A 15379-nucleotide genomic window follows, 5' to 3' on the forward strand; every position below is an offset into this window, starting at 1 on the left:
TCCCTCTTATCTTTGACATAACTAACAAAACTCTCATACAGATGCCGGCCTTCTGCCTTCTCAGCAGCCAGCCCTTGCAAGCCATTTCAGGCAAAATAGCTTGGCAACCCTCCAAAAGCTGATATTAAATCGGACAGTGGGATCTGCAGAAGCATCGCTCCTTAGTTTGGAAAACACCTTGAAAACAAAGTGGTCTAACAAACCCACCACCTCAGGAACTAGGAATGTAAGAGCAAGTATTTTCTATGGCGTGTTTGCCAGAAAACCTGAGGCTGGCTGCTTTGGGAAGCATCGATGCTGTCTGCAGTTCTGTATTGGAGGGCCTGCTTACTGGTTTCAATGGTTGGTTTTATTTTTCAAAGGTGCCTTGCCTGTGCACACCAGGAGGGGTCTAGCTTTCCTTCAGCTCGTGGTGCAGCCCAAACCTATAGCCCCACCTCCTGCAAAGGCACGCATGGACGTTTACTCCACCTTATGTTGTTCTTTCATCACGCTGGGACTGGGCTGAGGGTCCTCTGGCCCTCTCGCTGTACACTTGGCCAGCTGGCATCCCCTTGGGGACAAGGCACGGGTGGTTCTCTGCTCTCTGCCTGAGCCGGCAGAGAGGTGCATGCCGGGTGTTGAGGGAGGCAGAAGTTTGCGTCTCCCAAAGGTTGAGGTTGCCTCCTCTGTGGTGCCAGCAGGAACAGCAGCCCTAGCTCTCCTGTGTGCCATTCAAGGCTCAGTGGCCCTAGTTTGGAGCTCAGAGTAAGCTCCTCCATGTAAGATCTGTGAGTCTGGAGTGCAGATGAATGCAGCTCACGTAACTAAAATAGACAGATTCAGTCCCAGTACAGAACAGATCCTTAATTCATTGCTTTTTGGTATGCGAATGAAGGACTTGGGACTGTGCCTGGCCTTCGGCCTCAGTTTGGGGAAATGCCTTCTGTAGCAGCTCAGTGCTGTGCTTCAAGCAATAAACACTGTGGCGCGTGAGCGTCCATTATCCGGGACAGCTCTGGCTTTGCATAGCACACAGCGCCATTGCTGTCAGCTCCCTCAGCCAGGCTTTTGGCTGGGACCACTCAAGTAATCCCTGCTGACTTCACCACGTCAGAAAAGAGCTGGCGCAGCGTTTGGCTGCAGAGAGGGAGCTATTTCTGACGCGGTGTGGATGTTCTCGCTATGAGCTGGCAGGCTATAACAGGCCAAGCCATGTGAAGGTGGCTGAAGTTGGACCTGTTCACCCACAGGCCCAATAGGAATGTGAATTTTTGCATCTCTTGAGCTGCTATGATTGATTGTGTTCAGATGTTTGCTGCAAGCTTTTTCTCCTTGAAATGCAGTTGAATATCAAACCTTTGTAAAATGAGTTAACCTAAAGTACCTAGACTCCAAAAAATAAAATATCAATGAATTCAGAAAACTGTTGGGCAGGCTCTGTGGAGAGATGCCCTAAAGGATAAAACAGATCCGAGAACTGATAAAAGAGCTGGGGGTCAAAGTCCCAATAAGAAACTATCCTGCTGCAAGGGAAGTTGAGAGCTCTTCAACGTCCTGAAGCATGACAAGGAAAAATACGAAACGTGGGATTGGTGTTGGACCGTTGCAGCCTACATGTGAGATTCCAGGGGACATATGGATGACATGGCAACATCACCTAACTAGAGATGAAGAAAAACCTAGGAAATTATAGACCTGATGTCCTATATCGCTCTGTGAAAACTTACTTGTAAGAGTGAGCTACTGTTACTCTCTAATCCCCTAGATTTATAAATTTGTAAAAAAAAAAAAAAAGAAAAAAAGGCTGAAATAGATTTGTTGATGCTTTGCTGAGGACAAATTGTATCAAGCTAATTTGATTCTATTCTTTGACAGGATAACTGGCCTCATGGCTAGGGGGGGTCAGCACTAGATGTGATATGCCTTGACTTTGGTAAGGCTTCTGGCACTGGCCCAGAAGCCATTCTCGTAAGCGAGCTGAGGAAACGCAGCCTGTTTGGACTCCCAGTACATCGAGCTCAGTGCCAAAGCCAGAGAGCTTTCTGGGGAAATCTTTCCAGTGGCTGCCCAGGGTCCGGGTCTATTGAGGATTTTCATCAGCAGCTTTAGGAAATTGCTTCACTATAAAATTCCCTGGTGACATCCAGCTGGGAGGGGCTGAGTACCTGTGAAAGGTAGAAGCAGAATGTGTGACAAATTGCAGACATAGTCCAAGTCAAGAGGCTGAGTTTCAGCGGAGAAGCATGCGATGACCTGCCGGGAGGCAGCCGGCCTGAATGCACAAGCACAAAGCGAGACCCAGCAGGCAGCAATCCAGCAGAAGCCACGGCTCAGAAGCTGGGAGAGGACAAAGTGGAGAACCTGGGGGGCTTTACTGCGTACAAAACACTCTTACGACAGGGATAGTAATCAGTTCTCTTCCATGCCTTTGTGAATAAAACAAGAAGGAAAGAAAATAGCAGGGCCAAAAAAGCCTCCACATGTGGGTTTGCTGTTATTTTTCTACCCAAGATGCTGCTGAAGAACAGGAGGCAATAGAATCTCTTTTGATAGCTTTTTTAAGAGCTTATTGGACAACCAGGGTGTTGAAAGAGGCATGGAGGCACTCTGAGAGCACTGTTGAAGCTTTTGAGTTGTTGTTTTTTTTTTTTTCTACATCTTTTCCATGCAGCCAAGTTGTACTCAAATAATTCTCACAAAATGGGACCAGTGTTTCTGTAGTGCAAGCTTGTTTTCTGAGACAGCAGCAACATCTTCTTGAGAAGATATTTGTAATGCCCCACCCCAAAAAAATCTTGCTTGGATGGTTTATTTCTTTAATTCACCCAGTTTCAAAGTATTTCCTAGGGCTGTGTTACTTTTTATGGCATTCTTCAAACTGGGCCAATTTCTGAGTGCATGCCCAGCAATGAGTAGTAGGCAGGTCACCATTTTTCCTTTAGCCACAGCTCCCACTCAGCTTGTTGCATACGTGGCAATAGCATCGGTACTGTCTGGGACACTGGTGAATGCTCACATTTATGATGAATGCAGTAGGACCCCCCCATGAGCTCATCAACCTCACATCATGCCTGCAGGCTCCATGTCGGAGCTCAAAGTACCACCTGAGGCCAAGTGTGGGGAAGGGCTGGGTTTCCCAGTGAGATGTAGAGAGGGGCCGAGGGCTGCTGGCAGCAGGGGTAAGCATGAATGACACCCCCCCCCGGGGCCGCCTGCTGAGATGCCCAAGGGCATGGGGTGCTGGTCTCTCTCCACCAATGCATGCTGCAAAGCACAGACCCCCTCACCCCGGGTGAAGGGAAGGCAGACATGTATGTCTGTGGGGTGGGCAAATCTACTCATGGTGTTAATTAGCTAGATATTTTAAATAGCTTATTTAAATACTGGGAGGTCCTTAATCTCTTCCCCCTATGGAGGCAAGTTGGGAGCCTGGTCTCCTCTGCTGGGTGCTAAGAGGCACTGGCACACAGAGCTCTGTTATTAACAAGCTGGCTGCCGCTGGCGCACGTACACAGATGACAATGGTCATTAAAAGCATTTTTTTTTTTCCATATCATACTCCAGAGGTTATTCTTGGCGACAAGTGCTTTTCAGCTTGTGGCCAGGGCTCAGCAACTGCTGCTCCCATTCGTGTGGGCAGGCTCCTACACCAAGGTCAGGGCTGTGACCACTTCCTGGCAGAATTAACCCAAAAAAGCCTTTGTCTGTTTTTTTTCCCCCGTAAAAAAAAAAAAAAAAAAAAAAAAAAGCATGGTTATGCTTGCGACCTGCCGGCAGCTAACACCAAAGTGCAACACAGGATGGGTTGAAATTTCCTTGGCTTTGAATGGTGGCATGTTCAAGCATGAGCAGCTCTCCTGGATACCCTTCTGCTACTATCTGTAACTATCCTTTTGTACTATCAAGAACTGGATGATGGACCTCAAAGGTCTTGTTACCAACCCTTTATCTCAACAGTGTCTGGGTACAACAGTACCAGGTGTCCTCCAAAATGCTTTCTCAAAGCCAAGTGCTGTGCTGGTGGAGACGTGCAGGTAGGCACCATCCCACCACAGCAGTGGGCCCAGGTGGTTGAAGCCTGAGGTGACACAACGCAGCTGATGGGGGCTTCTCCCTGCAGGTGGTGCTGCAAGGTGAGGTCGTGTTGCTGCTTTGGGATGGAGTGGGGTGGTGGGGTCCTCCCATACCAGGGACGAGTTGCTTACACACCAGTCCAGCAGCCCCAGCTGTGGACTCAGAGGAAATGTGCATCGCAGGATATTTTTGTGTTTCATTTGTGCTTGTCCAAGAGCCTCGATCACACCACCAACACAGTATATTTGCCAAAAAAGTGACAAAGCCCATTCTGAGAGCTGCATTTGTCTGCTTCCTGGCTTAAAACCTTTGCTCAATGGCTCTAGCAAACACTTTATTCTCACTGTACTGCACAGCACCCAATTCCCTGATGCCTGTGTGCTCCCATCACTCAGCCCAGCTCGCTCCGGGACGGTGCTCTTTGGTCCTGGACAAAAGCCTCAGCACCCGTGGGGACCGGGACGCTCCTGCACAGCAGTGGCAGCCAGCCAGCCCCAAAGGGTTGCAATCCCGCCGCATCACCCCCAGCCCCTTTGCTGAAGTCAAAGGCAATGGGTCCTTTCCTGGAGCTGGAGCATGTGTGCTTCCCCCTGGGTCGGGGGCAGGCAAAGGGGGCATCCCTGGGCTCCCATTAGGGTTACGGGCTGCACCAACCGCCCCTTTGCTGCAGAAAGGCACACGGGGACAGTCTTGGCACAAGGCTGGCTGTAAAGAGGATTTTGGGGTCCAAATGTAAGTGGAAAAAGGCAGTCAGTGGCGATGCTGGGTGAGCAGGCAACATGGCACCAGCCGAAGCAGGGGCACAATTCACGGCAGTCTGAGGGGGATGGGCAAGTGATGCCTCTTTGCAAAACTGATTTTTACCCAAAAGTTGATTTTTTTGATTGGCATCTATGCAGTCCAGCATCACCTGGATGGCAAAACTCGTGGGGGTGCCCACCATGGCAGCGATGGTGGGAAGGCAGCCAGGGGTACAGCTGGCCCCACACCATGCGTGGTCCTTCGACTGTGCCCCTGTGCCATGGCAGGCCCCGGGGACAAAGCCGCTCCTCCAATCACCTCTGCTTTTCCCTCCTGGTGTCGGGGTTGTTATTTACTCTCAACCGCAGCAGCGAAGGGGCCTGGGTGAGGAGCGGGGCTGGAGGGGCGAGGGAGGCTGAAGGGCAAGTGTCTGCTGCCCAGAGCGTGCAGGCTGCCGAGAGAGGCCAGAGGCTGCTATTGCAGGTGGCCACGGGCAGCTGACGGGAGAAACCAAGGGGGAAGGAGCAGTGACGGCAAAGCCACCAGCAAAACCTCCTCTCCACCGGCCAGCCAGGGGCAAGCGCTGCCTGGTCCTCCCAGTAGTACCGAACTGGAGGGCTGGGATGGAGCGGGGGGCAAACCAACCAGAACCAGGGCGACCAAGTCCAGGCACCTGCCCAAAGGAAAACAGGAGCAAGCAGACAGCTAGACCCAAAATAAAACATAAGAGCCTCAGGAAAAAAAAATAAATCCCCAAAGGCACCAAACTTGGGTTTTTTTTTCCTACTTGCATATTTTTTAATTAAGTAAAAAATAAAAACAAAAGGAAGAAACACTCCAGGGATGCTGTTGGGCTGGCGCAGATCGCCCTTGTGCACGGAGGTCCCCATGCCGAGGGCAGCCAGTCGCCCCTCCGCGCCCCCTCCCCGAGGTCAGCCGAAGAAGGAAGCGGATGAAAAGTGGGAAAGTAGATACGGCACAAGAAACGGGAGAACAGCAGGGCAGCTCCCCAGGCTGGGCTTTACCCAGGGGTGGGTGAGTTGGCATGGGTTAAATAAGAGCTCAACAGACTTGATATATCCAAATTAAGAACAGCAATGATAACAACCCCCCCTGCCCCATCTCGGGAGCTGCACTTCAAACCCCCACAGACGGCTTTTGTGGAGCTTTTGTAATTTTTCTTTCAGTGTCACACGTGGGTGCTCTGGGGTCCCGGCTGGCAGGCAGCTCTCGGTGGCTCCTGGCACGGGCAGATGCCAGAAGGATGGGCAAGCTTGGTGGGAGCCCAGCCTCAGGGTTTCTTGCCCGGCTTTTTTCAAGCCCTTTCCCAAAGGCATGGTGAAGGAAGGGTAAGGAGGCAGCAGGGCAGATGCTTGTTGGCTTCAAACCCAACAACTGTGGCCCATGGTGGGTGGGCTCCCACCAGCAAAGCTCCTGGTGCTCCTCTGAGAAGGATCCTTCGTCTCTGCCCAATGTGTATATGCGCTTATATAGATACCTGATAAACATTTTGTATGAAAATAAATGCTTCATCTGTGTGTTAAGGACCATTGTCACTCTCACCTAGTCACCCGCTATAACGCTGCATCTCTCTTTTGTTCGTGACCACCTTGTTCCCATTGCTTTTTTCCTAACCTGCGGCCACCTCCTCCCTGCCTCCTGGGGCAGCAGAAAGCACTGCAGCAGGCCAAGGCCTTTGGGCACCTTTTGGCAGCCCCTCTCTTGCTGCCTCCCATGATTTGGCTGATTATAGGGAGCTTTATGAAGAAAATGTTTTCCTTTACAGCACCTGTTTCTTGATGGAAGAAATTACCTTCATCTTGAAAACACTTTACAAAGAGTAAGGTTTTAACATCCTCTTCCAGGGCTCTCAGTTAAGAAATATGTTTCTAGATAGCACTGTTTATATAGATATAGGTATAGGTTTTATTTATTTTTATTACCAACCCAACATTTTGATTTGCAGCCATTGATGTAATTCATGACATACTCCCGTGGTGCTTTTGGTTTTTGGTGGGGTGTTTTTTCTTTTTTTCCTTAAAAAGAAATGCACTTCAAATGAAAAGGATGTCTTTTTGTCTGTCTGCTGTTTCTAAAAGGTACTTGAGATGCTACAGGAGTGCTGACGTGGGTGGCAGTTTTTAAGCCCGTACCTTTCCATGGCCTGAAGACCACCAGGAAGACGCAGGCGCTGTGAAAACCGGGGGTTGCAAACAAGTGAAAGGGCGGCCACACCACAGCTTGGGGCGGGACAGTGCTGGGAACGTACTGGCATGCTATCTGGGTCTTCCTGAATTAATTTCCACCTCCGAGCATGAGGACCACGCAGCAATCCCCCTCCCCCAACACCCCCCTTCCCCAAAAAGGAGTCGGTACCGCTTTCCCTGGCCCCTCGCTCCCCCTCCCTGGGCAGGCTGTTCCTGGGGTAGCCATTTATTTCTTTATCAGTTGTAAATTAACATAATTTTGTCTCCCTTGCAGTACCACAAGCTCGAAGTTAATTATACAAAGAGAAATGCCATAGTCAAAATATACATGATGCCTATTATATTAGGGGTTTGGTTGGTTGGGGTTTTGTTTTCTTTTTTCCTCCTTTTTTTCTTAGCCCAGGCAGGTGATTGAGATGCTACATGCTCCAGCCTTTGTCACTGAGTGTGTGTGTGTGTGTGTGTGTCTGTGTGTGTGTGTGTCTGCGTTTGTATTAAAAATATATCAGTCTTGTGATGTTCTTAAAAAAGAAAGAAATGGAAGGCGGCGAGGGAGGAAACGAGTAACAGTGAAAGAGTTCTTTGACCGTGTCACAGTCTTTTGTGGCTTCAAAAAATACACACGTTCAATTCCAGCACTGACTGCAGCTCAAAGCTTTGGAGTAGATTTTTAACATTTTTCTGTTTTAATAGTAAAAAAGAAAAAAAAAACAAACAAGCAGCGTGCCCCCCCAACCAAAAAGCAAAAAGCAAACGAAAGAAAAAAAAAGGGGGAAAAAAAAAAAAATCAAATTCCTGATCAGCCTTCCGCAATTCCCAACCAGTAAAAATAAGAAACGGTCTCCTTACAGCGCAGGGGTGCTCAGGAGGAGAGCAGAGAAGCCCCTGCAGGAGAGGTGGCCTTTGGAGATGGCTGAAACTTCTTAATCTCATTGAATGGGGTCAGTGGCTGGGTTTATTCTGTTTTGTTTTATTTCAACACTTGCCATTGCTGCTTTCTTTTCTTTTGTATCATTTTGGGTGGGTGTTGTTTGGGTTTGGTTTTTTTTTTTTTTCACTCTGTTACGGTTTTGCCCTTCTTGGCGCCCAGCCGTCCGACTGTCTGGGCAGCGGTGGCCCCCGATGGACAGCTGTCCCCTCCGGTGAAACCGCGCTTACAGGACCGGTGTCCGGTGAGGTAACGGAGGAGGGGGGCCCTCCCCCTGGCGGCACCGTCCCTCCACCGCCTAAAACCCCTTGATGTAGCAATAGGCCTCCAGGGTGGCGAAGAGGATGTACAGCAGCCAGAGGCTGACGAAGAGCAATGTCGTGGCCAGTTTGCACCCCCGGGGGCCGCCCAGCTCCCCCCCGATGTGGGGCCGCCGGCGGTAGAGGAGGATGCTGATGCAGATGAAGGCGAAGATGGTGAAGAGGGTGACGGAGAAGGCCAGGGTGCCCGCCGACACCTGGAACTCCTGCCCCTGCGATGCCCAGTAGATCGCCGCCACCGACCACGCCAGCCCGATGCCCAGGAAGACATTGACGGCGTTGCTGCCTGTGACGTTGCTGATGGAGGCGTCAGCATACACGTCCTGGATGGCCGCCGCTTTGCTGGCAAACGTGTCTGGGGTTTGGGGAGGAGGGAAGGAGAAATCACTGGGGGTCCAACAGGAGAAATGGGCAACCCTTCATGTCTGGGGGACAATGGAGGCTCGGGTGTGGCACTGGCCAGGTTGGGACATGGATCTCTCCTGGTGCACACCCCCTCCTCCCAGGTCCAGGGACCCCATGTTGCCACCAAGTGGGGTGCAGACCTTGCCTGGGGATAGGGCACTGTGGAGCCCCTTCCCAGCCTGAACCCCATCCCCATGATAGAGCTGCTCCCCTGGGGCAGGAGGGCCACCACAGGACTTTCCTCCCACTCCATCCACTCCCCGTGGCCACCCCACCTGGTACAGAAGTGCCGAAGGCGACAAAGATGACGGCGGTCACTGAGTCCTTGAGGCCGATGGTGCAGCCGAAATGGGAGGCAAGGTCGCCGATGACAGCCGTGAGCATGCCAATGATGAGGATGGAGACAACAAAGCAGGCCCAGCCATTGCAGTACTCGGTGGGGGGCACGCAGGCAAACAGCACCTTCCAGAAGACGGTCAGGAAGTGCATCACGTAGTCAAAGCAGGACGGCAGGCGCTCCTCGCCTGACTCGTCCTCATCCTCATCACCCGCTGCAAACAACGTGGAAGGAAAGGTCCAGTGGTCACGATGGGGCAGGTCAAGATACGGGGGTGGGCTGCAGCCCCCCACCCCAGGGCTTCAAGGATGCTCTCCTGGGACAAGGTGGCTCATTGCTGGCCACGACAGTGGGCTTAGGGCACACCAGGTCCCTCAGTGATGGGTGAGGCTTGGCAAGAGCAGTGCCTCCCACGACACCCCAGAGTCTGCAGGGCTGGGGAGTGGCAAAGCAGTGGGTTGTACCCACAGAGGGGCAGCCCCATCCCCGTCCCTGTTCCCGCCCACCGACAGTCACATAGTATGTAGTCAGCCTGTGGAGATCACTGTCGAGTCACACAGGCAAGTGATGATTTGGGGGGTAAACAGATGGAGGATGGAGATAAACTGGTGAAAGAGAAAGCAGGTAGGAAGCACAGAGAAGACGGCACGGGAAGGAGAGAGATGGAGGAGGAGAGAAGCAGGCCTGCTTGCTACGAGGATGGAAGTACTGTTTCCACAGAAGCAGTTTCTCTGAATTGCTAAAAGGAAGAAAACTGAATGCCCCGCATCTCTTCTTTCACATCAGAAGAAGCCCTTGTGGCCACTGGTGACGGCTCCCGCTCAGCTGCCTGCTTCCCGCACTACAGTTGGGTGGAAAAGAGCCCTTCGGGAAAGATGCCAAACCCACAAGGAAAGTTTCAGAAAGGTGCCCAAGTGTCATTAATGGCATGGGCACACCTAAAATGTCTGCTCTGCTGCTGCCTGGCTCTGGAAGCACTGAGCTCCCTCAAGGCTCCCTGAGCAACAGCTGGATTGGGCCCTTCCCTCCACCAGCTGCTGCCTCGTGCAACATCTGATGGGGCAACATCTCCTGTCCATGTGTGGTAACTCTCCCTGCTCTCAGAGACTCTACGGGCTGTGGCAGACAAGACATCTTCCAGCAGCAGGAGCTACCTGAACAGGATGGCGCCGCGCACACCAGGAGCCAGCAGCCCAGCCAGGATGGGATTTTGCTGCCTGTATGCTGCTCATCAGAACACTGAAGCAGCAGGAGCACTGCCAGCAGAAGTAAAGTCTTGGAAAACTGGCATCCTGGATGGCTCCGCACTAAAAGATGGAGCTCCTGGGCTCCCAGCTAATGCATCTGCAAAAGCCTAGTATATTTGGAGTCGAGGAGCTCTTTGGAGTGGCTTTTCCAATGACCACCACCAGCAGATGCTGTCTCCTGAGCCCAGACAGATCTCATCCCAGGCTGCATGAACCTTGGGGGTGCTGGTGTGGGTTTTCTGGTGTCCCCCTCACCTGCGCTGACGGTAATGGCCTCCATGAACTGGTCCCTCCAGGAATGTGTCCCTACAACCAAAGCCAGGTTTGTCTTCTTAATCAGCTTGTCCACGGTGCTCTGTTGTGGGAATAAAGATGCACAGCTATTAAACTGGCTGCTGGCAGGCAAGACTGATCTTGCAGAGTACTGTGGGCTCACAGACCCCTCCCAAACTGCTGAGGTGCCACAAGCACTCTCCTACCAGTCAGATGAGGCCATGACTGGAACTGAACTGGGCCCACCTTCTCCCTGGACAGGCTAACCCAAACCTCACCAGAGCCTGCTGCTTTGCCACCTCGTACTCCAGAAGAGGCTCTTTCTGCCCTTGCCCCTGCCTCACCAGAGAGAGCTTTGCTCCTGCCCTCTCCTGCACCTGGCTTCTTCTGCTTCCAGCAGGGCTCCCTTGTCTTCCTCCCTTCACCTCTGCCTACCAGCAGCGACGTCCCCTGGTGCTTCTTGTAGGCTCCCCCCCATACTTTATTGTATTGCATACTCCTTTTCATCTTCCAGCAGCCCTTTCCCTGCACAGGCAGCCACCCCCAGCCTCAGTTCTGCTTTCCATGGCTGCTCTCATTGTCACACAGCCTTCCCCTCCTGGAGGACACCTGGAACAACTACTGACCTTGAACTCATAGGACTCCTCGATGATGACTTCTAGTTTGGGATGCTCTCCAAGTATTGGTTTGCCCATCTCTGCAATCCTCTTGGCTTCCTCCTCTTCAACCGTCAGCTTCCTCTCAGCCACCTCTGTGGAAGCAAAGTCAACACCAAGCTGTAGGCAGCAGCCCCGGAACACGGGAGCATGGTGGGGGCTTGTCTGCAGGGCCTGAGCACGGGCTTCTGCAGCCCTGCACAGCCTGCTGAGCTCAGGCAGCAAGGTGGGGGCAGTGGTGGGGTATTGCACCACAGAAACAAAGGACCAAGATTTCTGAATATCCATTAGTCACCAACATACACCACATGGTTTTAATTTACTGAAAAAAAAAACCAAACGAAAACAAAAACCCCAAAATGTTTCTTCAGCCTGCATTGGCGCTCTTGGATGACATCCACCCTCCCGTCATCCCTGCGGCAGCCATATCTTTGGGAAGACCGAGGTACGGATCCATTCTGCCATTTGGCACAGGTGTCCTTTAAGACAGCTTTAATGCCCTGGCATGTTTCCTGGTTTGAACAATCAGGAGACAGGATCTTTTTCCTTTGATTAGAAAATATTCCCCTTTGATTAGAAAAATCACTGTTGTCACTCTGTGTCACGCAGTGCTTGATCTAACCCTCCGACAGACACACATGCAAGGTTACAACCACGCACGCACACACGTACACGTTCCTAGCATTTGGAAGCATGAACAGAAAGAAGTCAGACAGGAGCCAAAGTGGGTTTTTTGCTTTCCTGTTACTGGGTGTTTAGTTTCAGCTGGAGGAAACTAAACCAGGACCCCGGGCCAGCAGATGCCACCATGGGGCAGGAGGGGTGCCCCGTGGGACTGCCTGGGAGGTGCAGCATGCTGAGACGACTCTGTGTTGGGGTCACCTCGCTGATGCCCCAGCAAACCCGGCGAGGTGCCCAGGGAGGTTCTGGTTGCCTGGACGGGAAGGAGCACCCCAACCAGGAGGAAGGGTGCTCTGGCACCGTCCCTGGCCCTGACCCAGGTCTCCTCTGCCACCCACATGCCCACACTCAGGCACGTGCCGGCAGGCTCTCTGGAAAGTCTTGACCTCTCAGGAGAGAAGCTGGGTCTGCCCCGGCTTTCCGGTGCCTGCCCAGCCAGGGCGCACCCGCTGCAGCACGGGGCCCAGCTGAGGCTGGCAGCTCTGCAGAACCTGGGGGAGCATTGCAGATGCAGAGCACCTTGTTCTGGCTGAGCAGTGGGCCAGGTGTTACCCAAAGTTTCCTGCAGAGTTTGCAAACACCCCAGGTAATGCCTCAGATGCGATTAATCCCATGTGGGCTCCAGCAGATCTTCTACTCTGCACCAAAAGTCACACAGACATTAAGAAGTCCCAGTGAAATCTAGTTATAAACTCTGCCTTCTCTTCACCAACCTGGCTGGATTGATTGCCAAGACTTGTAAACGTTGCAAGTCCTTCAGAGTTTATAAAATACATAATAATTCTTGTGGCAGGTGACATTATTATAACCCATCGCAGAAGCAGCTACATCCATCATTTGAAATCAATGATGTACATCCAAACCATCGCTGCCTCGCTCCAAGACAGCGTACTCCGGATTTAGGAATCCCCCAAAAGTTTACAAATCCAGAGACAGGGGAGCACAGCACCTGGAGAAGGCGGTGGGCAATCCAGCTGGGCAATGCGGGCTACCAGGGGGGCAAGGGGGCAGCGGCAGGCAAAGGCCGAGCAAGCGCAAAGGGGAGGAGGCAGCTGAGCTGGAGAAGTGCAGAAACAGGGGAGAACTTGGACAAAATGTTCCACCTCATGCTACGCTTGCAGCCATGAACTGATGATCATCAAGACCAAGATTCAAGTTACTTATAGTCACTTGAGCAGGGACTCAGATGAAACCTGCATCTCTTTTTCCAAGACAGAGATTGAGAAAGTCCAGACTCTGCCTCTACCTGGAAGGGTACGAAGATGACAAGCTGTACCCATTGTTGAACATGGAAGCGCTCACACACCAGTTGCCGTATCACGTACGTGGCTTGCTTCTGTCCGAGCTCCCCCATAACCTGAAGCTCCGGGGAGGAGGCACCCTCAGCTCTGCAAGGCCCAGCTTGGCAGATGAGCCGAGCGCATGCTGACGGCACTGAGCTGAGCAAAAGCACAGCAGCCACCCCAGCGGGACGGCCAGGCCCGGACTCGGGGACAGTCTGGCTCACTGCAACCTTCGCTGAGAAGTAACTGCATCAGAAAAGCTGCGGTCGCAGCTGGCGGCAGAGCCCCTTGGGCTCTCGCCCACTGGCTGCAGTTGCATAGCGCAGAAAGCAAATGTCTGGAATCAGAAGAGCTGCCTTGAAAACGGGGAATATCGGGCAGAATTTCCTCAGCTTAAGAACTCCAGGAGAAACGATGCAACAAAGCCTCGGTCCCTGCTTTAACTGATTGGACAAAAGGCTTTGGCATGGTAAGACAGCAGGGTGCCTCTTGCAGGTATGAGCTACCTGGGCAAGGCTGAGCCGCAGGCAGTCCCGTGAGCACAGGCAGCGCAGAACGCCTTCTCCTCCCTGTAGGGAATGGTATCCAACATGGCTTCATCCCAGAACCTGGCATCTTGCTCATGCTGGTTTGTGTACCTGTGCCCGACAGGGCAGCCCGAGACCCGATCCCCGCCTCTGCAGAGGGAGACCTGCTCTGTCTCTTCCGACTGGGTGTCAGGCCCGAGGCTGCTGGGCAGGCTGCGTGGGAACCCCGTCACCATGGCCAGAGGCAGGACCTTCGACGGCTGGCAGGTGGCTTCATCATCCCTGCAAGCCACTTGCAGATCACCTACGGATTTGATGAGTGTGGCAATCACTTGCCAGGCGGCTCAGTGCAAATCAAGTGACACGTCCATGACTGGGAGCAGACAGATTGCTTTAAACCTGGGGGCTGGATGCAGTGTGAGCGTGGGACCAGGCACTCCACCAATGTGGAGCAATGGTCACAAACAGAAACATAAGCGGTTTCAGTTGAATATGCGGAAGAACTTCTTTACTTTGAGGGTGACAGAGCACTGGAACAGGCTGCCCAGGGGGGTTGTGGAGTCTCCTTCTCTGGAGATATTCAAAGCCTGCCTGGACGATGTCCTGTGCAGCCTGCACTGGGTGAGCCTGCTTTAGCAGGAGGGTTGGACTAGATGATCTCCTGAGGTCCCTTCCAACCCCTGCCATTCTGTGATTCTGTGTGAAGGTGCTGTGGGAATTGCGCTGTTTCAGAGGGCACCTTGTCAGTGGAAGAAGTGCCACCAGAGGCATCTTCAAGCCTGAGGTAGGCCACTCGCGATGAAGGGATAAGCTGGCCAGGGATGGAGACCTGGAGCCTGCTGACAGCACGTCCACCGAGACATGAATAATGGAAGCCCTGCTGTCACCACACAGCTCCTCTGCGGCGAGTACTGGGGCGCAGAGAGAAGAAACATGGTTGCCCAAGAAGGCACGTCAGAGGTGTCCTGTGGGGGCAGCTGATTGAACACCACTGCCAGGCTAAGCCTTTCCATGTCAGCAGCAAGCAAACAGCAGGAGAACAGGCACAGGCAGCATCTCCAAATGGGTACCTCACAGAAATGTTAATAGAGGAAGCTTGCAGATAATGAAAAGGAGGTAACTCCTTCACGCCTCATTAAAAAGCAGTCACATCTGTGAATGCGCAACAGAAAAGCAAAGCACAGAAACCTAACAAACTTCAAAGGTGCACCTGAAAATGCGGAACCTGCCGTTGTATTCTCCCTGAGCCTCTATCCTAATGTAGGAGACAAACCAAATTTGAGTCACATGCCAATATTGTGCTGGATCTTGCTCAATGCGCTTGTGGAAGGGAATGATAGGTGCCACATACCAGGCTGCTGCTTGTCCTCTGAAGTTAGAGCCGTGCCGTTTGTGGTAGGAAGGACAAGCTTAAGGGGAGAGTTAAGCACCTCCAAAGAGCAATGCAAAGCACCTACATGAATCCACCACTTCTTCCCACCTACCTTTTAGGAAACCTGGTCACCCTGCAGCACGAGTAAGTGCCAGCCTCTGCAAAACACCAGACCCCCAACCTGAACGTGCTCCAGGCCTGCTGGCTTTATCTGTTCCCATGGGATGCTGAGGACCGAGCTGAGTCCCGTGTGTACAGATCCAGCAGCTGAGAGGGAATAAACTCTTGCGCACTCCCGACGCTCCCGCCGGTCGGGGAAGCAGATCAGCCAGCGGCCGGGGGGGCC

At 52.5% G+C, this 15379-nt stretch overlaps 1 protein-coding gene across 8 annotated transcripts in view; it reads right to left on the reverse strand.

Moving 5' to 3' along the window:
* Nucleotides 1–8230: 8230 nt before the first annotated feature.
* The window catches only part of SLC8A3 (solute carrier family 8 member A3), a 102391-nt gene continuing 95242 nt past the window's right edge, over nt 8231–15379 (reverse strand). For 3 of the 8 annotated variants that reach the window (XM_009634204.2, XM_009634199.2, XM_009634198.2), the window contains 4 exons: nt 11141–11265; nt 10497–10596; nt 8933–9208; nt 8231–8607 (listed from right to left, as the gene is read on the reverse strand). In XM_009634204.2, coding sequence (XP_009632499.1) covers nt 8231–8607; nt 8933–9208; nt 10497–10596; nt 11141–11265 — 878 coding nt within the window. The remainder of the gene's footprint in view (nt 8608–8932; nt 9209–10496; nt 10597–11140; nt 11266–15379) is intronic. The other 5 variants (XM_009634202.2, XM_009634197.2, XM_035889828.1 and 2 more) reach the window with 3 other exon arrangements.

The sequence above is a fragment of the Egretta garzetta genome, unplaced genomic scaffold (assembly GCF_000687185.1).
Source record: "Egretta garzetta isolate BGI_Z169 unplaced genomic scaffold, ASM68718v1 scaffold2, whole genome shotgun sequence".
Classification (NCBI taxonomy): domain Eukaryota; kingdom Metazoa; phylum Chordata; class Aves; order Pelecaniformes; family Ardeidae; genus Egretta; species Egretta garzetta.